The 22,180-nt window shown below is 40.7% G+C and overlaps 1 protein-coding gene across 2 annotated transcripts in view; it reads left to right on the forward strand.

Moving 5' to 3' along the window:
* The window catches only part of AGO2 (Argonaute 2), a 44,568-nt gene extending 23,798 nt beyond the window's left edge, over positions 1–20,770 (forward strand). The window contains exons 5-9 of one of the 2 annotated variants that reach the window (XM_065235726.1): positions 309–416; positions 494–1,205; positions 18,403–19,566; positions 19,629–20,392; positions 20,467–20,770. In XM_065235726.1, the coding sequence (XP_065091798.1) occupies positions 309–416; positions 494–1,205; positions 18,403–19,566; positions 19,629–20,392; positions 20,467–20,560 (2,842 nt within the window). In that variant the 3' untranslated portion in view covers positions 20,561–20,770. The remainder of the gene's footprint in view (positions 1–308; positions 417–493; positions 1,206–18,402; positions 19,567–19,628; positions 20,393–20,466) is intronic. The other variant, XM_065235727.1, reaches the window with a different exon arrangement.
* Positions 20,771–22,180: the final 1,410 nt, after the last annotated feature.

Here is a 22,180-nt window from a genome sequence, read left to right on the forward strand (position 1 = left end):
TTTGCAGCTTGTTACTTCTCGATGGACAAAGCCGACATGGACACTATCAACAAGGCATAACAAGAAAAAGGACTAAGATGTGTTCCTTTGATTACAAAACAATCCTGTTCCCCTAGTTTGAAGTAGTTTGGTCTAAGCTTCGATGGTAGATCTAAATGACAGTAACGCACCACTAAACGGTAATATATCAGATAAATTTATCTGGGACTTCATGTATTTAAAAAAAAAGAGTTTTTCGCAAGAATTTCCAAAAACTGTTTGACCACATGGAGATTGTTTTTTTAACAACCTTGTTTCGTTTATCTCAGGCAAAAACAACAACTACGTAATCAACAGCAGCCGCAACCGGGACCTGGCGAACAACAGGTTCCACAGGGCCAGCCGCAACAACCTGAGCAAGGGAAACTGACCTACAAGTATGACATACGTCATATCCTCTTTTCAATTAAAGCAATTGCATTAAATTTGGTTGTCTGTTACGTTTTTATCTCAGGCAAAAGCAGCAACTGCGCCAGCAGCAACAACCCCAGCAGCAACAACCCCAGCAGCAACAACCCCAGCAGCAACAACCCCAGCAGCAACAACCCCAGCAGCAACAACCCCAGCAGCCAGTTCAAACACATGATCCATCTCCAACACATTCGTCACACTCATCCTCACCCGCACATGCCGCCGCACTCGAACGGATCGAGGATGACTTCAACCGCATCAAGATTGACAAGCAAAAGATTCATTCGTCCAGCCTGTTGCCTGTGCTGATGCGTCCAAACGCGCACGGCACCCGCGGTAGAGTGATCCAAGTGGAGGTCAACTATATCCAACTCCTGCTGGATCGCATCATTTCCACTGCATACCACTACGATGTGGACATCAAACCGCCCGCTTCTCGCAAATGGCAACGCTTGGCCTTTGCCGAGTTCTCGAAGCAGTTGTTCCCGAATCATGGATTTGCCTTCGATGGTAACAAAAATGCCTATACCGCACGGCGCCTGAAAGCCGACCACTACGAACAGGAGATAAAGGTTCGAAGTGATGGTCGCGATCGTAAGTTCACCGTTGCCATGAAGGAAGCCGCCGTGCTGGACATGAACTGTCTGAAAACGTATATGAATAATGGTAGCACTCTCGACAAGCCGATGTCGGCCATTCAGTGTCTGGACATCGTGCTGCGAACCGCGTACGAGAACAATCCACGATTTATCAAGGTTAGTGGGATGATTCGCTTTGATGAGTTTTGTATGGCAGAGGTTCCCAGCCCGTTTTCCATTTATAAAGTCTCATGTACCTCCAGGACAGGCGGGGTACAATTATCGGGAGGTTCAAAATTTGGAATGATCTGCTAACAGATCTGGAGAGCCAATTTGAAAGATTTCAAGCTTGAAATAACTATCCAGTTGACAGCCAAATACAGAGTGCGAAAGACGTGTTACTTTTGTTCTCCCATGGATACTATTATCAGTCACAATGGGTGCCAATCGCGAAAATACCTAGGTGGTAGACTTCGGTGCGGAACCTCGTTTTTGTCGAAATGGTTGACATCACGACGGCGAAACAGTCGTAATCTCCAGCGTAGAATGAAGATCGACAAGCAGGAATTTAAAATTCCTGTATACGTGGAAGATGAAGCAGTGAATGTACGCTTTCATGATATTCCACCATGAACAACTAACACAGTGCTGAAGGATCACTTACAGCAATTTGGCCGAGAAATGTGGAAAAACTACTTTCCCGGTGTGTAAAACGAAGTTCGAGTGGTTAGGATGCTGTTAACTCTCCGAACACGATGCTTCCGATAAAATGTGTCATGGCAAACTTGCAATGTTTGAAAAATCGTTGCTCAGCCATTTATTGACGAATTTCAAACTTATTGGCGCCACTTGAAACTACAGAATGTAAAGATTTATGCGGTATCAATTGAATTAAAATCTACCAATAAATTGGTGATCAGTGCGCAAAACAGTCAGGTTCAATGAGTCATTTTCATATGAATATGAACTGCCATCTGCCTCATTATTCACGGCCTCGTGATAGTCTGAATGATTGAGAGGTAATTAAACTACCCATAATCGCATATCAGTCACATCGTTGCTTGATTTCGTTTAAAACGAGTCACTGACAGCCGAGCACTCAGTCAGCACGTTTATTCTACCGTGATGGTACCCAATACTTGTTTTGAATGTCTGAGCGTACATTTTCTATTGAAAAATGCCTCAATTACATGCTGTGTGAGCGAAGGCAAGCGTTGTGAGTCGCCTGTTCGTGAGTGACTGAATGTTGTCGTTGGCTCTTTCATTGCTTCGTCCTTTAACGTTTTGTACAAACGGTCTGCACAGAGCAATGGATTGAATACTGCAGTGCTTTCACACTCAGCCTTAGCAGTCAATAATTTTACGCTCTGGGCAGTTCATTAATGTTTAATATAGAAATTTAAAATCTTCCAATTGCCCTTCCCTTGGCTAGTTTTTGCACCTTGCTGTTGGTGGGCGGGCTTAATTTCATGCTGCATAGCGGAGTGTTGGAGACGGTGGGTTTATGGCCAGCGTTGCTGGCTCATGCCGCGATAGAATGGCGTCATGGGCAGGCAATGGGGATTACTAAGCTTCCCCTCTCTGATAAACCATGCATGAGAAAAGCAAAGATCTAGTCCAGCAGTGATAGTATCACACTTGTTACTCCTTTGTTTAAGAGCCGCGTTGTAGTACGCTTACGTATAGGCACTGACTTTGTGTGCGATACTGGCGGGTTTCTCCGCAAATCACTCTTATTTATTTTTACGCAGATATATTTATTTGGGTTTGCAAAGGAATTATACTATTCAAATATTTCAGAAAGTGCCCAACGGTGCTTTTTCTATTTGTGTGACAAGCTTTCATTGTTGTTTTCATTGAAGTATTACTCAGGAAACTATCTTCTTTTCTTTATTTAACGTCGGTCTCTGTTCCGCAATCTAGTGCCAATCACCGACGGACATCAATTGCCATCCATTTTTTTTTTCAGTTCGTTTATTTGGCAGGCTCAAATGTTATAAAAATAACTTAGCGGAGCCGAGTAACATAGAATACCAATTTTGGTACTCAAAATACAAAAAAATAAATATATATATAGGGGAAATGCAGGTAATGTCGGCCTAAGTGTCCCTAATTTGGGCCCATACCTAAATTCAGCAATCGACTAAATTTTCAATAGCAACCAAAAATATGCATTAGTAACGTCCCAATAACGCGTTCATCTAGATAAAATTGATAAATAGCAGATTTTTAGCGATGGGCCCAATCTTAGGTCCATAGGCCAACATTAGAGACATTTCCCCTATATACAAACATATTTTATCATATGATTTTTCTTGGTGGCGATCGAAGCGGCGACAAAGCGGTCTTCTCCCGTGCACGCAACTTCTTTCTTTCCCGAATTTGTTCCTCATTTTCATTGAACCCGAATCGTGATCGCTGCTGCTGCTTCTGAACATCGTTTCCCGTTGCATGCTCTCCGCTACTCTCGTCGGTCGTCGGGGTCGTCACGTCCATTTCGTTTTCTTCATTCAACATCTCCAACCCCGTGTCCGTTTCCTGATCGCTAATGACAAACGACGCACCTTCCACCACTACACCAGCATACGTACTGCTGCTGTTTTGTTTTCTTTCACTTTGCTTTCCTTTTTCCTTCAGTTGCTTCTCCGGTTCCTTCCGAGCCTTCCGCTTGGCACAGGAAAGCTTCCGGTGTCCGTCCGCTTTGCACAGAAAACATTTATCTTTGTTGCCATCATAAAAAAGATTTCCTTTGCGATTGAAGAAATGTAATGACGTGGGGATTTCCTTCTTCACATCCATATATATACCGCGTATCCCTGTATATACCTCAAAACACAGGTCAGTTGGAAATTTCTCCCGGATGATGCGTTTAATTTTCCCATATTTCCCCAGCACTTTATCCAGCTCGTTGTCGGGTACCTCTGGTGGCAAGTCATACACACGCACATATTGAATGAATTCACCAGCATGCGACATGCGTACCTTTGCCGTCGTTCCATTCGCATAATGGAAGATTAAATCCTCCGAATTGAATGTCAGAGCATGGAGCATCGCTTCCTCTGATTTGAACTTCATGAAGACTCCCCTTTCCTCACCAATGCGATAAACAGCTTCCATTTCAGCCAGATCCGCGTCGAGTGCTTTGGCGAAATTTACTATCTCTCCGATGCACAGTGGTTCAAAACCCCCCAAAACGTGCGTTTTTTATTTTTCGGTATGTAAACGACAATTTAGAAGGATGGTGTCTTCAGAAAAGTTGCAGAGTTTTCAAAGGGCTATCGTTTGTTGCTGAGATATTGCTGATCTATCCACCTAGAAGGGCAGAGCAAACTTAAAACTTTTACAAACTTGCTCAAATCAAATGAAACAACTTTGCTGAAGACACTAACTTCGTAAAACGATTGCATAACGAGTTAACGAACGTTTTCTTTAAATGACCCCCCCAAAACAGTTTTTTTAAATAACTTTTTTGGACGCGATTTTATCAACAAGGTTTGCTCAAAAAAAGTTATTCGCAATTACAAAACACACATTTGACCCGAACACACTTTACCTCTCTGACCATAACTGTCAAAGTTATAAACAATATTATAGTCAAAATACGCATTTTTCACGTCGACACACCATAAAAACCGGCCAAAACCGGCAAACCAAACAGTTTCCATTCGAAAGATACGCTTTCAAACTACAAAACACCATAGGTTTCATCTTGTTCTGTAATATTCTTCTATTGATTTATCCTCATTCAAAGAGGAGCGTATTTTCTTCATACAGCATTCCGATTTTACCTTTGGTCTTCAGTTTGCCTTCCTACTAACACATTCACATTGTTATATAATACAAAAATAAATTACAGTTTTTGATCAACCACGTGCTGCTTAGTTTCAGTTTGTTTGTGCTGGCAATTCGTACCGTTCAGTTTATTGTGTTAGACGATCTTTATCTTAAAATCTAAAATGGAGGAATAGGATCTAGGACTAGCATATGTCATCAGGTAGCGGCGTGGTTCTCTGGAAGATTTTGAACATCCACAATTCGCATAAAAATCCTTGTTTTATTTGGACTTCCGTGAGGTTTTGTATCTTTCCTGAAGTTCATTAATTTTTCTATTTTTCCGGAAATTTTAATCTTATTTATAAAATTTCCTGAAGATCACGCATTGTTTCTGAAGCACCGCAAAATTCATGAAATTCTTTAAATATCCCATAATTCCTCTGTATTCCTTAAAATATCCTGCGATTTTCCTTAAATAAATGAAACTGATATGAAGATCTCTAATCATCTACGAAGTTCCAAGAACTTCCCAAAATATAATGAAACAACCAAAAAATCTATATACTTCTGTAGCCCTTAAAATTGAGACGTTTCTCAATGTTTGCCGTCACCAACGTAAAAAACGAAATAAAACGCGTCTGAACTTTGCAAAGCGGAAGTATGGAATGTTTTATTGTCTGAGTTTGGAGAGTTTGTCAGTTCGTTCGAAATCTACACAGTTTACACATTTCGTAGATAGTGGTAGGGATGTACATTAATTCGTTGTGGAAAAAATGTAGTTGATCTATGCTAAGTAGTCTTGGGGTTATTAATTTTGGCCTACAGCTCGGCCATCCTGGCTATTCTATTGTCCTCAATAGACGTTTAATTTTTTTTTCTATAACAGTATTAAAGTAAACTTAAAATTAAAGTTAGTATAGGGTGGACCGTTTACTCGCGGTGGCACGAGGTTAGTGATTGACATTTTTTTTTTGTTCTAAGAAAGGAAGGAAGGAAGTGTTACAAAAATATGTTATCATGTTCTTCTCCTTATCGCTCAGAATGTCGGTTAAAATGTTCCCTGCAATTTAAAAAAAAAAAACCTAAATTATTGATTCTTATTATCAACTATTCCCTAACTCGAGCTGGATTTCTGGTAAAGTTTCATTGTGGTTGGATCAAAAATCCCAGTGAACGGACGATTTGACACCTGAAATCTGTCAATATCAGTAATGACGTACCGATTATGATCTAACACCTTCTTGACCACATACGGACCTTTGTACTTCGGCTTAAGCTTTTGGCTCTCTCCCACCGTCCCCACATTACGAATCATTACCAAATCACCAACCCTATAAACAGAATTAGCCGTCACTTTGCTGTCATAATACTTTTTATTATATTCTTGAAGGCGCTTCACGTTGTCCGAAGATCTTTGTCTAATTTCATCCAGATTGCGTTCCTCACAATCATTTATATCTTGCATGTACTCCAATAAGCGTTGATCTACTGTTAACTTTTGAGCCACGCCGAATAAAACTCCCGATGGCACGTCAGCAATCGTTCGATTGTAAGTGTTGTTCAACAGATATTCTGCTTTGTACAAAATATTATCCCATTGTGCTTTGCTTTCATCTGATAGCTTTGCCAGTAGGGGTATAAGGGTTCGATTGTATCGTTCAATTTGTCCGTTAGCCTTCGGACAAGCGGTTGCCACTTGTACGTGATAAAAGCCTTGATCCCGTACGAACGAATCGAATTCTTTTGAGGTAAATGCGGAGCCCCGATCAGATACTATAACCTTAGGGACAGAATATGCCATGAAATACGATTTAAGACACTTCATCACCTCCTTAGTACCTGTTGACTTCACCGCATATAACTTTAAGAACTTGGTACACCCATCACAGACAGCTAATATATGCAAATTTTTCCCTTTTGTTTTCTCCAATGGCCCTAGATGATCGATATGAATGGTCTGGAAAGGCTTATCAGGTTTTTCATAAATATGCAAAAATCCATCAGTTTTCCTTTGCTTAGGATTATAGCTTAAGCATGTACATAATTTATTTATTTATTTATTTCGTCAACCAACGTAGACTAGTACAATTAATACAGTTTTGTTTTCTTAAATATATATTTATATAAAAAAGTAGTGTCAGCTTTCTTGTCTTTTCTTTTATGAGTTGTTATTTCTTATGGAATAAAAATATTGCTTTAGTTTATGCCGAGACATTGTAAAGTCAATGGTTTCGCAGTGTTTATTGTAAGAGGCCATCATGCGGTTTAATGGCCCATATTTTGCATAATTTGTGCGATGATGTTTTATGGCAAATAAATTTCGATTTCGGAGTTGCCGAGTGGGTGCATGGAAGTTTAATTTTGATAAAAGTTCTGTTGAGTCAATTCGCTGCGAAACGATATCATTTACAAATGAAACCATTGCATATTCACGACGCTTTTTTAATGTTTGTATGTTTATAAGCATGCAGCGTGCTTCATATGATGGAAGAGGAAATGAAGTCCAACCTAATTTACGAAGAGCGTATAATAGAAATTGTTTTTGTACTGATTCTAATCTTTCGTCGTGCGTGATTGAAAATGGAGACCATACAATACTTCAAAATTCCAGTATTGACCTCACATAGGCAATATATAGTGTTTTAATTGTGTAAGGGTCCTGAAAGTTATAGCAAAAGCGCTTGATAAAGCCTAGCATGTTATTTGCCCTGTGAATAATTGTATTGTAATGGTCTATGAAAGTTAGCTTAGAGTCTAAGATAATTCCTAAATCCCTAACTCTTTCACATTTGTCTACAGTTTGATTTCCTAATGCAATTGAAATATTTGAAGTTGTTCTTTTTCTACTAAATGATATTAAGTTACATTTTTTTACATTCAATTCTAGTAGACTTTTTTTGCACCATATGTAGAATATGTGTATTTCATTCCGGAATATATTGATGTCTTCTTCATTTCTTATTTCCAAAAAGAGCTTCATGTCGTCGGCATAAATAAGCAATTTCTTTCCGTTGAATTTAATTATTTGTTGGCGGTTAGTTAAATATGATTCAAGCCATTTCAGGAGCCCTGACTTAATTCCAATTTTTTGCAGTTCAAAGAGTAACATTGGTATGTCAATGCGGTCAAATGCCTTGCTAAAGTCTGTATAGAGAGCTTCTACGTGGTTTCCATTATCCATTGCATTCAATGAATAGTCTATAAATTCAAGTAAGTTGGTCGAGGTCGAACGACCCTTGAAAAAGCCGTGTTGCATGTCAGTAATTGTATTTTTGATTTGGAGAAATAATTTTTCGTTGATAATTGACTCGAAAAGCTTAGGAATGCAAGAGATAATGGCTATACCACGATAATTACGTACGTCAGATTTTCGACCAGATTTAAAGATAGGTACTAGAAATGAGCTTTTCCACATTTTAGGGAAGGTTCCGGATTCTAGGGACATATTAAAAAGCCAAAACAATGGAGCAGTGAGTTCCATTGCTAGACATTTAATAAATACTGGAGGAATTCCGTCAGGTCCAGGACTTTTCGAGGAATCTAAATTTTTTAAAGCCTGCAAAATGTCCTGCACTTGAAGTTGATTGAGGCCAATGTCCCTTGAAAATTCTGGATAAAATGCAAAATAATCGCGGTCACGATCTTCTTCAGAAAATGTCGTATAAATTTCTTGAAAAAATTTTGCGAATAGATTACAGTTTTTTTCCGAACTATCACCGACATTTTCGTCTAGATGCATTATTGAAGGAAAATTGTCAGATTTTAATTTCGTTTTTACGTAATTAAAGAAGTTCTTCGGACAGGACTTTATTTCACGTTCAGTTTTTGCATTATATTCTTCAAATGCAGTACTGATAGCTAAATTCAGTTGATCGCATAGATCCAAATAAATTAATAAATTATTACTACTATTGTGTTTTTTATAAATTTTATGTGCTTTTTGCTTCCGATTTTCAAGTTTTTTATTTGTCTGTTAAACCAGACTGGATTTTGTGTGTTTCTGTTACGTCTTTTTTTCTTCAAAGGTATTTCTTCCGAAATTATTTCTGTTAAAATTTTGTAGAACACGTCTATACCAATTTCGACATTTCCTACATTCCTTAAAATTAATTGCCAATTGACACTGTTTAATTTAAATTTTATTTTTTCGTAGTCTGCAAATTTGTATTCAAAGACTTCTTCGTATTCGCAGTCGTTGGGTCTTTGGTTTTCATGCATAAATAAAGAATATTCGATTGCTGTGTGAAACGCTTCATTTTTCCACAGTGGATTTAATGATTCGGTCACACAGAAATCTTCATAAATATTCGTTAGTAAAAAGTCCAAATAGCAATTTTGTTGGTTTTTGATGTGGTTAATTTGGTTCAGTCCTAAATTAGCAGTTTTGTCAAAAATGAACTGCAATGTTTCATTATCCCCAACGACTGGGAGTAAGATACATTCATTTTCAGAGTCCAGAATGAAGTCAGCATGGCGTTGATTAAAGTCTCCATAGATGTGAACTTTAACCTCAGGAGGAAGGTCAGATAGAATTTGTTCAGCACTTTGGAAGAAGGCTTCATAAGTGCTTTTATGAGCATGGTCTGGTGGAAAATACACTGAGGCGAACACGTGCGTTTCACCGGCTATGTGTGATTTCACCCAAATATGCTCAAATTCTGTAAATTTTGGTGTAAAGATAATTTCTGAGTTAAAATTGGCCGAAAGAGCTATAAGAACTCCACCACCTGACTTCTTCTGTGTTGCATGAAAATTTCTGTCGTCCCTGAATACATTAAAGGCATTTCCAAAGATTTCTTCACTTTTTACGCTTTCGTCCCAGCTTGTTTCAGTTGCCAGAATGACCGAAAAGGATGAGCATAATAAATGTTGATAAATTTCCTTCATTTTAGCTGGGCTTTTCATGCGATTGAAATTTTGACAATAAATCAAAATTTCAGTCGCATTCTGTCTGTGTGAATAAATTGTTGGAAATACGTCGGTTGATAAAGTATGGTCATTGTTATTATTAGTTACCTCAGTCTCATGCCGAGCATCGTTATATAGAAATAATGAGTCTTCCTCAAGGTGCGTCAGCGGCGTTGAAAATTTACAGGATTGTAAAATTTGAGGGCGGCCTCCCTAGTAGATTGTAGCCGTTGCGTGCGTTCACTGGACAGGAATGTACAGTAGGATTGCAGGTCTGCCAAGGCGTCGTTTCGAGTAATTCCAAGTTCTTCATGGACGTCCAGGAAAATTTCGTGCAGGAGATTTCTGTCTTCTGGTAGTCCTTCAGCTGCTAGCATTAGAATAGCACTGGTTTTGGTGATTCCGCGAATACATGTTGATGATGGCTGGTCATGCAGGAAGGAGAGGTAGGTCCGAACAATGTCCATAATTTTCGGGTCCCTTAGACGCGCCTTCAGGAAGCGTTGGTCGCCAGTTACGGACTGTTCAGTAAGTCTCACTATTGGCGGACGCATGGGGTCCAGAAGAGGAGGGTGTTCTCGCTCAGTTGGTTTTTCAGTTCGATAAGGGTTAATAGTTTCCCCTTTTTCGAAATTAATGAAATTTAGTCCGCTTTCTTTGGGTGGCCGAGAAAATTGTATTCGTGCAGCAGCCAAAAGTTCTCTATCCAAAGGTAATGCAGTGCTGTTGTAGAGATGGCTACTTCGGGTCCTGTTGTTGTTGATGTTGTTGTTATTGCTGTTGTTGTTGTTATTGTTGTAGTTGTAGTTGTTGTTGTTGCTGTTGTTGTTGCTGTTGTTGTTGTTGTCGTTGGTGTTGTTGTTGTTGTTGTTGTTGTTGTTGTTGTTGTTGTTGTTGTTGTTGTTGTTGTTGTTGTTGTTGTTTTTGTTGTTGTTGTTGTTGTTATTGTTGCAATTTCCAATAGTGTAGTTGTTACTGCCGCTGTTTTTGTTGGTATTGTTGTGGGGGTTGTTACCTGGTTTCTTTTCTCGTTTTTTGCGCCTAAGTCTGGCTTTTTCCTCGTTTTTTTCCTGGAGACGGCGGGAATGTTGCATTCACTTATATGCTTCTTCAACTTTTCTGTCAAGTTAGGAATGTAAAAGTTTCGCTTGATCATTTCAGCAACCTTGTCCACTCCAAAATGACCCAATTCATTATGGTACTTGAACATAACGGAAGTTTCCATAATTTGAGGAACATAAAGAAGATTTCTTCTACCACTCTTCTTATAGACAATCTGATCAATTACTGTGAAACTTTCGTTTTTACCTTCTTCTACTGCCTGTTTTATCTTCTGAACGTTCCCATCCTGTAACTGATTCACATATAGGGCACTTTCCTCGACTCCAAATCCACCTAATTGACAGTCCTCCAAAGCATAAACGTGTACCCGCGATAATGCATCGACATGCTTCATTTTATCCCCAGATCGATGAATGATTTCAAAATCAAACTGCTCTATGTAGGTATAAAGCCCATCTTGAAATTTTAGGATTCAATTCTTTCTTATTTAATGTCAACTGCAATGCACTACAGTCTGTAACGATCTGGAACTGTAGACCAAATAAATAGTTACGGAAGCGCTTAAGACTGTATACTATGGGCCAGTGTTTCAAGTTCGAAAGAATGAAGCTTTCTTTCAGCTGGAGAAGATTTTTTGCTAAAATACATCACCGGGCGGAAGTATTTATCTTCTTTTCTTTTCTGCAAAAGAATTCCCCCAAAACCATATGACGAAGCATCGTCATATGTGTGTAGCTGCGTTTCTGCTGTAGATGAATAAATTCCAAGTACAGGTTTCGATGATAGAATCTTGCATAAAGCTTCAAAAGATTCTTTGTGAGTTTGATCGAACACGAATGGCTCATCCTTTTTGATTAAATCATACAATGGATTAGCAATTTTGTTGAAATCAGGAATAAACTTCCGAAAATAGCTGACCAGTCCTATAAAGCGTTGTACAGCCCGTAGAGAATCCGGGAACGGAAATTCTCTGATTGCAGCAACGTGCCGATCGGATGGCTGAATTTGATTAAAAGTCACATCGTACCCCAGATATTCAATCCGAGTTTTTAGGAAATGGCATTTAGACAAATTTAGCTGCACATGATTATCGGAAAGAACACGCAACAACGTCAAGAGCACTTTAATATGTTCTTCGATTGTAGATGTAGCAATCAGTATATCGTCGAAGAAAACAATTACATATCCAGACTTAATTAGTTCGGAAAGCATTTGGTTGATGTATCTTACAAATATCTCGGGAGCATTACAATACCCGAATGGCATACGAGTGTATTCGTACTGTCCATTTTCGACTACGAACGAAAAATATTTACGTGAATCTTCATCAATTTCAACGTGGTGAAAACCGTCTTTCAAATCCAGCGAAGTAAAATACCGTTTATCTTCAAGTTTCATAATTTGGTCCTCAATCACAGGGATTGGAAAATGATCACGCTCAACCAATTTATTCAAAGCTCGAAAATTGACACATAGACGATAGGTGCCATTTTTCTTCTTAGTCAAAACCACCTTGCTTGAATAAGGAGAGTAACTTTCCCTTATCACACCAGAATTCAAAAGTTGTTTATCAAGCTCATTCCGTTCGAAGACCGACAGTCGCTGAGGTGAAGCATGATAGACTTTATCTTCCTTCAGCTTGACTCCAAACGAATACGACACTAATGGAGACAATGGTCGAGCTCGATTTAAATATTCTGTTTTAAACAGTTTCGTTACATCCTTGATCATGGAAAATGTTTCCACGTTGTCCCCAATATCTAGACACAACTCGTCATTGTTAAGACCAATAAGATCACAATCGTTTCGTATAGGTCCATAAACCTCTGACATCATCTGACAGTCATAACTGTTAGAAGAAGTTGTCGTGGATCGAGACAGCATCTTAACTTTCTCAATATCGTTATTTTTCAAAAATTTCCGGCCTACCAATCCATTAACATTCATCGTATTATCTGAAACCACCAAGAAATCCACCTCGTAGCTAACCGACTTGCAAATAATATTGGTTTTATAGATACAATCTGCCATAACCGGCACATTATTCAATCCTACTATCATCAAATTGTCAAAATGCACCGAGTGCAAATTTGCCCCATGTGGAACAAATTTCTTCTTCAACAGACTCACCTCACTGCCAGTGTCAAGTAGCAGTTCTGTCTCGAACTGATCTGCTACATTCGTTTGGAACCGACCGTTTTCATCAATTTCGAACTAAGCCGGTGGCCGCAATGTTGAGTTAGTGCATGTTCGCATTTTGATTCGTCATGTCCAATTCGCTGACATTTCGTGCAACGGATCATTCGCTGTGGTTGAGAGCAATTAATTGACAAATGACCCATCTTGTTACAATTGAAGCATTTCCTGTTGAGGTGTAGATCGTCCATCCATGGTGGTTGATCTGGCTGCTTTTGGTTGATCCTGTTGACAATACCCACTGGTTGACGTTTACGCTTCATGTTGTTGTTCGCTTCGCACAAACGGATATGGTTGAGTAAGTCCAGGCTGTTGTCGAAGTTACTGGCGGAGATTTGATCGTAAATTGGATCCAACGAAAGTCCTCTGACGATGTATGTCACCCTTGCTCTTTCACTCATCTGTATACGGGCCGCCATTGCTTCAACTCGAAAAACGAAATGTTCATAAGTTTCATCCCTTGATTTCACGACGTTGGATAACGCCAAATGAACCTCCGCTTCGTTTTCGCTATCCGGAAATGCCACTTGGATTTTCTGCTGAAACTGCGCCCAATTTGCAATCCCCATTTGCGCACTGTGATACCATTGTCTAGCTGCTCCTTCCAAACGACAAGAAGCATAAATCAGCGTCGTTTGATCTGTCCAGTGATACAAGGTTTTGAAATGGTTGACATTGGAGCACCATTTCCTGACATCTCTTCCACATGAAAACGTTGGAATCAATTTACTGACTTCATCCGGGTGCAACTGTCTTTCTCGATGTTCCTGATTATTCGGCTGCACTGCCACGTCACGAATAAACAACAATCGCCTCATCAGCGTCAGCAGCTCCCGCTCGCCCGTTTGCGCACCACGCGAACCGCTTGCACCGTTTCCGCTGCTTGCACCGTCCAAAACACCGCCGCCGCCATGTTGTCCTCCTTGGTTTTCATCTCGCTGCACCAACTCGTCTTCATCGAATCCGTGAGATTCGTCGTCCGGCATTTCAACAGAAACACTCGCGGATACTAATCCCACTTCTGAGAAAATTGTAGCCCTTAAAATTGAGATGTTTCTCAATGTTTGCCGTCACCAACGTAAAAAACGAAATAAAACGCGTCTGAACTTTGCAAAGCGGAAGTATGAAATGTTTTATTGTCTGAGTTTGGAGAGTTTGTCAGTTCGTTCGAAATCTACACAGTTTACACATTTCGTAGATAGTGGTAGGGATGTACATTAATTCGTTGTGGATAAAATGTAGTTGATCTATGCTAAGTAGTCTTGGGGTTACTAATTTTGGCCTACAATTCTCTGAAGGTCTCTAGACGTTCTTGAAGATTTCTGAACATTTTAAAAGATCTCTCGATTTTCTTGAACATAATCTGATCGTCGCTGAAGTTCCTGCATTTTTTGCAGTTCTTTAAACTGCATTGAAAACCATGGAACTCCCTTAAAATGATCTCACATTTTCCTGATGCTCATCTGATGATCATCTCTTATGTTTCTGAAATTTAAATAAAGGTCTTGGTACTTTGATGAAGTTTCGGAAATTCCCTGAGTTTCTTGGAACTTCTTAAACATTCTTCAATTTCCTTGAAATTAGTTGAACTCTTCTTAGTTTCTCTGATCAGTCCTTCTGCTCTCGAAGCATTCCTGAAGTACTCTCATTTCTATTGAAGTAGTTGGTATTACCCTGAACTAAATAGAACTGTATAAAAAATTCTCGAAGTTTTTCTGAAGTTTATGGAGTTGACTGGAATTTATCGGACCAAACCCATACAAATTATTGAACTTCCCTGAAAGTCCGGAATTTCTTGGATTTCGCGAAGTTATGAAGTTATTGGAAGTGCCGTCAACATCTCTGAAATTCCCTAAAGCCATCTAGTCTAACTTCTTTGAGGTACTTGGAATTTCTTTAAAATGTCAATTTTCCTCCACATCTCTGAAATTATTTTGACTTCTCTAAAGTTCGCTGGATATCCCTGAATTTCTCAAATTTTCTTAAAAGTTCCTGCAGTTTCCTGAAGTTTTTGGAACCACTTTGAAAATTTTGAAGTTTGCCTGAAGTCCACCAAAGTTTCCAGAAGTTTTCGGAACTTCCCTTTTGTTCCCGCAGTTGAAGCTTCCGAACCTCCCGACCCAGTCGCGCTTGTTGCTGTAGACATCCGCCATCGTCATCGTCCCGGTCCTGTGGTCGGTGATGGCATCGGGGGCTTCCGGCCTGCAACCTCAGGCGAGTATGTTAGCGATTTCGAGCTTTCGGTACCTGATGTCCTTTCGATTTCTAGTTCCCGTGATTGCTCCTCCAATGGTCTCCGGATCTACTACCAAAACGTGCGTGGGCTGAGGACTAAAATCGACTCGTTTTTTCTGGCTGTTGCGGAGGCCGAATATGATTTGATTGTGCTGACGGAAACGTGGCTGGACGACCGAATTTACTCATCGCAACTTTTCAAGTCATCCTATTCCGTCTTCAGAACTGACCGGTCTGCCCTAAACAGTCAAAATCGCGTGAGCATGTGGAATCGTTAGGGTCAATTTCGTCACAATTAAGTCCCTGTTCTCCCGCTTTCGTATTTGGTGACTACAATCAAGCTGGTCTGCAGTGGCGCTTTACAGACAGTGGCACGCCATTAATTGATCCACTGCTTTCGCATATGCCGGTTGCTTGCTGTGCTCTTTTGGACGGTTTTAACTTTTACGGGTTCACACAAGTGAATACTTTTCCGAATCGAAATGGACGTTTGCTAGATCTTGTCCTGGCAAATGATTCCGCACTACCGGGCACTTCTGTTTCCTTGCCGGTTGAGCCACTGATTGATCTAGATGCCGATCATCCCGCTCTCGTCGTGTCATTTAGTTTACCTGCGCCGATTCTTTTACGCCGTCATCTGAGTGCTACTCTTTGGACTTTCGCCGGGCCGATTATGTTGCATTGAACAATGCGCTTGCGGAAATTGATTGGCAATTTATCGAAACTGCTGCTAGCGTGAATGATGCAGTGGATTTTTTCAGTGCTGCACTGGAAGATGCTATTTTCCGCATTGTCCTAGCTCGACGACCTCCGCTAAAGACTGCATGGTCTAACCCACGCCTACGCGTGCTAAAACGTCAACGCTCTGTCGCCCTCCGAAAGTATTGTAACTCTCGCTCGCCGTACTACAAACGACTGTTCAATTTTGCGAGTCTTAGTTATCGAAATTACAATCGTTTTCTCTATAATCGACACGTGAGACGCACGGAAGCGAACCTTCGCACGAATCCGAAAAGTTTTTGTTCGTTTGTCAACTCAAAACGGAAGGAATCCGGGTTGCCTTGTTCCATGTTTCTCGGGAATGACTCGGCTAATAGTGAAAGAGAAAAATGCGACTTGTTTGCTCGTCATTTCAAGCAAGTGTTCAACGATTTCTCCGCTTCGCCAACACAAGTGCTGGATGCTGCTGTTGGGATGCCACGTGACGTGTTTAGTTTCGTTATTCCGCGCATTTCAGGAGACATGGTGATAGCCGCAACACGCAAACTGAAGCTCTCGTTCGCCTCCGGTCCTGACGGCATTCCGTCATCAGTTCTAAAACGTTGTGTAGCCAATCTCTGCCTTCCACTTGCGAGGCTATTCAATCTCTCGGCACAGCAATGTGAGTTCCCCTACCGCTGGAAACTTTCTTATCTGTTCCCAGTGCACAAAAAAGGAGATGAACGGAATGTCATAAATTATCGTGGAATCACCTCCCTGTGTGCCTGCTCAAAACTGTTCGAGATTATCATAAATGGTGCTCTGTTCGCACGCTGCAAAAATTATATCGATACAGAACAACACGGTTTCTACCCGAAGCGCTCCGTGTCCACGAACCTGGTGCAGTTCACTTCTAACTGTCTGCGATGCATGGATTCAGGATGGCAAGTCGATACGGCGTATATGGATCTAAAAGCTGCATTTGACACAGTGGACCATAATATCTTGCTGGCCAAGCTGGAGATACTTGGCATCTCGTCAACTGCTGTGGATTGGTTCAGATCTTACTTGGTGAATCGCTATGTACATGTCAAGATTGGCGCGTAGGAATCGGATGTTTTCTCAAACAACTCGAGAGTCCCGCAAGGCAGTAACCTAGGACCGCTACTATTTTCGATCTTTTTAAACGATGTCGCCTTGCTGATACCATCAGGATGCCGCGTTTTCTATGCAGATGATACGAAAATCTACAAAATTATTAAAAGCCTCTCGGACTGCTGGTATCTCCAGAATATGTTAGGTATTTTTGCTGACTGGTGCTCAAGAAATTTGATGAGTCTAAGCATAGAAAAATGTAACATTATTTCCTATCACCGAAAAATCGAACCAATCATGTTTGACTCTCTACGGACGCTGTCTTGCTCGTGTAGAGCACATAAAGGATCTCGGCGTTACCTTGGACTGCAGACTCACTTTCAGAATCCACTACAATGACATCATCTCCAGAGCTAATCGACAATTGGGCTTTATTTTCAAAATTGCCGACGAGTTTCGTGACCCGCTATGTCTCAGGTCACTTTACTGCTCGCTTGTGCGATCCTTATTGGAGTCAAGTTCAGTTGTTTGGTGCCCTTTCCATGCTAGCTGGATCACTAGAATTGAATCCGTTCAACGCAAGTTTGTGAGATATGCTCTTCGTTTCCTCAACTGGCGTGACCCAACGAACTTGCCACCGTACGAGGAGCGTTGCCGTCTCCTGGGAATCGAGCCATTAGAGGTGAGACGGACGGTCGCTCAAGCTATGTTCGCTGGAAAGCTGCTTACAGGTGACATTGATTGCCCAACACTGCTGTCACAGCTAAATATGTATGCCCCTGAGAGGTCTCTTCGTCAACGCGACTTTCTGTTTTTGGAACCACGGAGCCGGAATTATACACAACACGAGCCAATTCGAGCAATCAGCCGGCAATTCAACAACTTTTTTTATATGTTCGACTTCAATGTATCAGCTGACGTGTTTCGTCATCGGCTACTTGGCCTTTTCCGTACCGTTGACCGTAACTATTTAGTTTAAGTTTTATTCAATTAGACAGTATTTGTCAGTTGAATTTTGCAATAAACAATAAACAATGTTTGTCTAGGTAGATTATAGAATTCAGTTATTTATTAAACAATCTTCAAATGAACTTCAATAAGAAAATTCAGAAAGTCAATTAACATAAGAGATAAGACGCGAGGGGTCCGCTTAGGGAAGCAACTATAGCAGATATAACCGCGTTTGTTAGAACAGATTGTTTATCGTGTGTGAGAGAGTTTATCGTGGCAGTCGTCGTTTGTTTTGATTCGCTGATCAAGGCCAGCATAAACAATGGAACATATTTATCACGCACCCTAGGTTGGCACTTTTTTCTTTCAATTTACGATTTTTAAATTCGATTGGGAACCTCTGGTAGATATGTATATATGGTATGTTCTAAAAATAATGACTATCTCATTGCAGTTCAAGAAATCGATTTACGTGATTCCGGACAGGCCGGATGATATCGGAGCAAACCACGAGTTGTGGTACGGTCTGTTCCAATCGGCATTGCTAGGTGCAAAGCCATTTTTGAACATTGATGTATCGCACAAAGCGTTCCCTAGCGGGGGCCCAATCCTGAAGATCCTGAGCGACTTCAACCGACAACAGCTTCCGGATCGCGTTCCCGATTGGATGGCCATGGAGTTGCACAACTACCTGAAGGGAATGGAGGTTTCCTATACCGGACCAGACGGAGTTGACAAATTGTACAAGTACAACGGCATCAAGGGACCGGCCAGTCAACAGAAATTTAAACTTGAGAATGGTACCGAACTGACCATCGAACAGTACTTCCGGCAGCAAAAGAAACCACTTCGTTATCCGAATCTACCGGTAATTCACGTCGGAAGCACCATTCGTAACGTGATGCTTCCGATTGAGCTGTGCAGCGTTCCTCGTGGACAAGCGCTCACAAAGAAACACCCTGATACGTGCACCCAACACATCATCAAAAAATCGGCAACGGATACCGCCACGAGGAAGAGCAAGATCATGAATCTATTCAACCAGATCGGCTACAACAGTGCTCCGACAATCAAAGAATTTGGAGTCAGCGTTGGTACCGCTTTCGAACAAGTCGACGGCCGGATCATCGATCCTCCTGATTTGGTTTATCGCAATCAGCAACGCGCAAAGCCTATGAGAGGCGTTTGGCGAGCGGATAATTATAATTTCATTGTTCCGAGCACAGATGTGGTGAGACGTGCCCTTAGCTGGACCATACTGAACCTAGACGGTAGAACCCGTCCGGATGCAATTGGAGAATTCGGAAGGGCTATCTACCAGATGTCGCAAAAACAAGGGGTCCAGTTGCAGCCGTTCTCCATGAAAGACAATTTCTACGAACCGAAAGACATGAAAACTTGCATTCGAGATTTGGACAACATTTTCACCGACCTGAAACGCCAAAAAATGGATTTGGTGTTCGTAGTGATTCCAAATCCCGGTAGAGATGGTGACGTTTACGCCAAGGTTAAGCAAAAGGCTGAACTACAGGTTGGCGTGCTCACGCAGTGCATCAAGAGTTTTACGCTGGACAGAAAACGCAACGATATGAGCACCATCAGCAACATTTGGTTGAAGGTAAGAGTTTGGTTGAAGGTCCAATTTGTTTTATACTGAATCATATTACGTATCTCTCATAGATCAACGCCAAAACGAACGGTTCAAATCATCTGCTGGCACCCAATTGTAAACCTCCGATCTCTCGGAAAACCGTGATGTATATCGGAGCCGACGTTACCCATCCCTCGCCGGAGCAGACCAACATTCCAAGCGTGGTTGGAGTGGCGGCCTCGTACGATCTCGAGGGTTTCCGCTATAATTGCTGTTATCGTTTGCAAAACGCCAAGGATGAAATGATTCGCGATTTGGAAAACATCGTTTGCAAGCAGCTGAAGCAGTTCCAGCAACAGAATCAAACATTGCCTGAGCTAATCATGTACTACCGTGACGGTGTATCCGAGGGTCAATTTTCAGAAATCTTGACTATTGAACTCAGAGCGATCCAAGCGGCAGCGGCAACGGTCAGCACTAATCCGAATTATAAACCAAACATTACGTTTATTGTCGTCCAAAAGCGACATCATGCCCGATTCTTCCCAACGGCCAGATGTCCAACCGAGGGAAAAAACAACAATGTACCTCCGGGTACCATCGTCGATCGTTACATTACTGCGCCCAATCAGTACCAGTTCTTCCTGGTGTCGCATGCTGCCGTCCAGGGTGTTGCCAAACCGACTAAGTACTGCGTCCTATGGGATGATGAAAATTGCCACCCGGATCAGCTGCAGGCAATCACATATAATCTGTGCCACATGTTTGCCCGCTGCAATCGATCCGTATCCTATCCGGCTCCGACATACTACGCTCATCTGGCCGCTTACCGGGGACGCGTTTACATTAAAGAGTAAGTAGTTATATTCGGTTGCGGTTAAACGCAAGCTAACTAACTGGTCCAACTACTTCCTTCCTCTTCCATAGCCGGAATCTCAACATGAACAACTTGCTGAACGAGTACCAAAGGATGCAGATCAAGACGGAGATCATTGACGGTCATCCAATGTTCTTTGTTTGAAGTGCATTATGCACCCTAATATATGTGTCTCTTTATTCTTTTTTATACCTACTCTTATTATACTAACATATTGATATATTAATTAAATATGATTGGAATTACACCAATCATCGAACTGAACTGAAAATTCGTTAACATATTTTAATCATATATATTATTCTCAAAATTATTCATCAAAACTATGTTATAAAACAAATATATGTAATAGATGGTGATTTGCGTGATTCCATGACAAAAAAAAACAAGTTAGGCATCCGTTTAAATTTTTTCTTTCGAAATCCTATATTTTCACCACATCTTTGTTCTGAATACCGTTGGATGTATAGTTTCTGGAGCGGAAAAACTAAAACCAGGGGGCTTATTACCGATGTCACTTCACGATGAAAACTTGTCACTTATCGTCACGGTGAAGTGATTCCTATTTGATGTGTACGGCAATCACGGCTCTTACACCCCTATTCTGTATTTCGTTTCGAACGAAATTCTCATACAAAAAAATATCTGAGTCTGAGTATCACTTCATTATCACCATGTAGTGACACCCGTAATAAGGCCCCAGATGCTTATACATATTCGTTAAAATGATAAGCATTTTAAACCTCTGGTCAATGCAAAACCTTACTCAAAGGACGTCGAATTAAATGGATCAATGAAAATGCTGACGTTTTGACAGAACTATGCTGTGGCTAACACAGTATCTTACATTATTTGATCGTCCATATGCTGTGATGGGTTCAAAACTTGACCATCTACATTGATCAATCCAGTGCCAACATTTCAAAAGGGCGCAATTGCATTTGTAAACAATGGCTTTAGCTATCGATTTCTCGCGAATAAAAGCTCACTTATAAAAATTAATGACACCAACAGGTAGATGCATTCCACATCGAACGCTCGACTGTTTCGGTCAAGTATTGCTTGCACTCCGTAATCGGTACTAGTTTTTTTCCCCTATTGAGGTTTTTTTTTTCAATCCGCTTTCATACTGAGTGGTGTTGTAGTATACAACAGTGCAGTGAGCATCGCGGAATTGTAATTGCCGCTCAATCGTTCGAGAAAGGAAGCAGTCATTTCCGGCCGAGTCCGGCAGATGAGCTGTACATCTCTAACCAACAAGTTTCATCGCATCACGAAACGGCAAACTCAAGGTCATCGAGTTCACCAGCCGGCGAGCCAGCCGGTGCTTTGTTGCAAACACTCGAGGGCAACAATAGAACGATCATCACCATCATTCTCACATCAGGATAGATCATCGTCATCAGCCACACTCCGTGCGCTTGTGTGGAGAGTTAAGTAACAGACGGTTATCTTCCGTTCTCCGCAACCTGATTAATCTCCATACAGTGTTGATTAACTTTTCTGACACCTTTTTGTATTTTCCTGAAAAAATTTTCATTTTTTTTTTTTTCTTTTTTTTTCATTTACTGTTTTTTTTTTTGCAAGTTGATTAATCTCCCTATAGTGTTGATTAACTTTCCTGGCATTATTTTTTTTCCATTTTAAAGTTTTTTTTTTTTTTGCTTTGTTGGATTAAGTATTATTTTTACCGTTATATTTTTTGGATAAGTTTATTTTTTTCTTATTTTTTTTTATTTATTATTTTTTTTTTCTCAACGCATA

This window comes from Ochlerotatus camptorhynchus, unplaced genomic scaffold (assembly GCF_037179485.1).
Source record: "Ochlerotatus camptorhynchus isolate MF236.1 unplaced genomic scaffold, CSIRO-AGI_Acam_v1.1 ptg000503l, whole genome shotgun sequence".
NCBI classification, from domain to species: Eukaryota; Metazoa; Arthropoda; class Insecta; order Diptera; family Culicidae; genus Ochlerotatus; species Ochlerotatus camptorhynchus.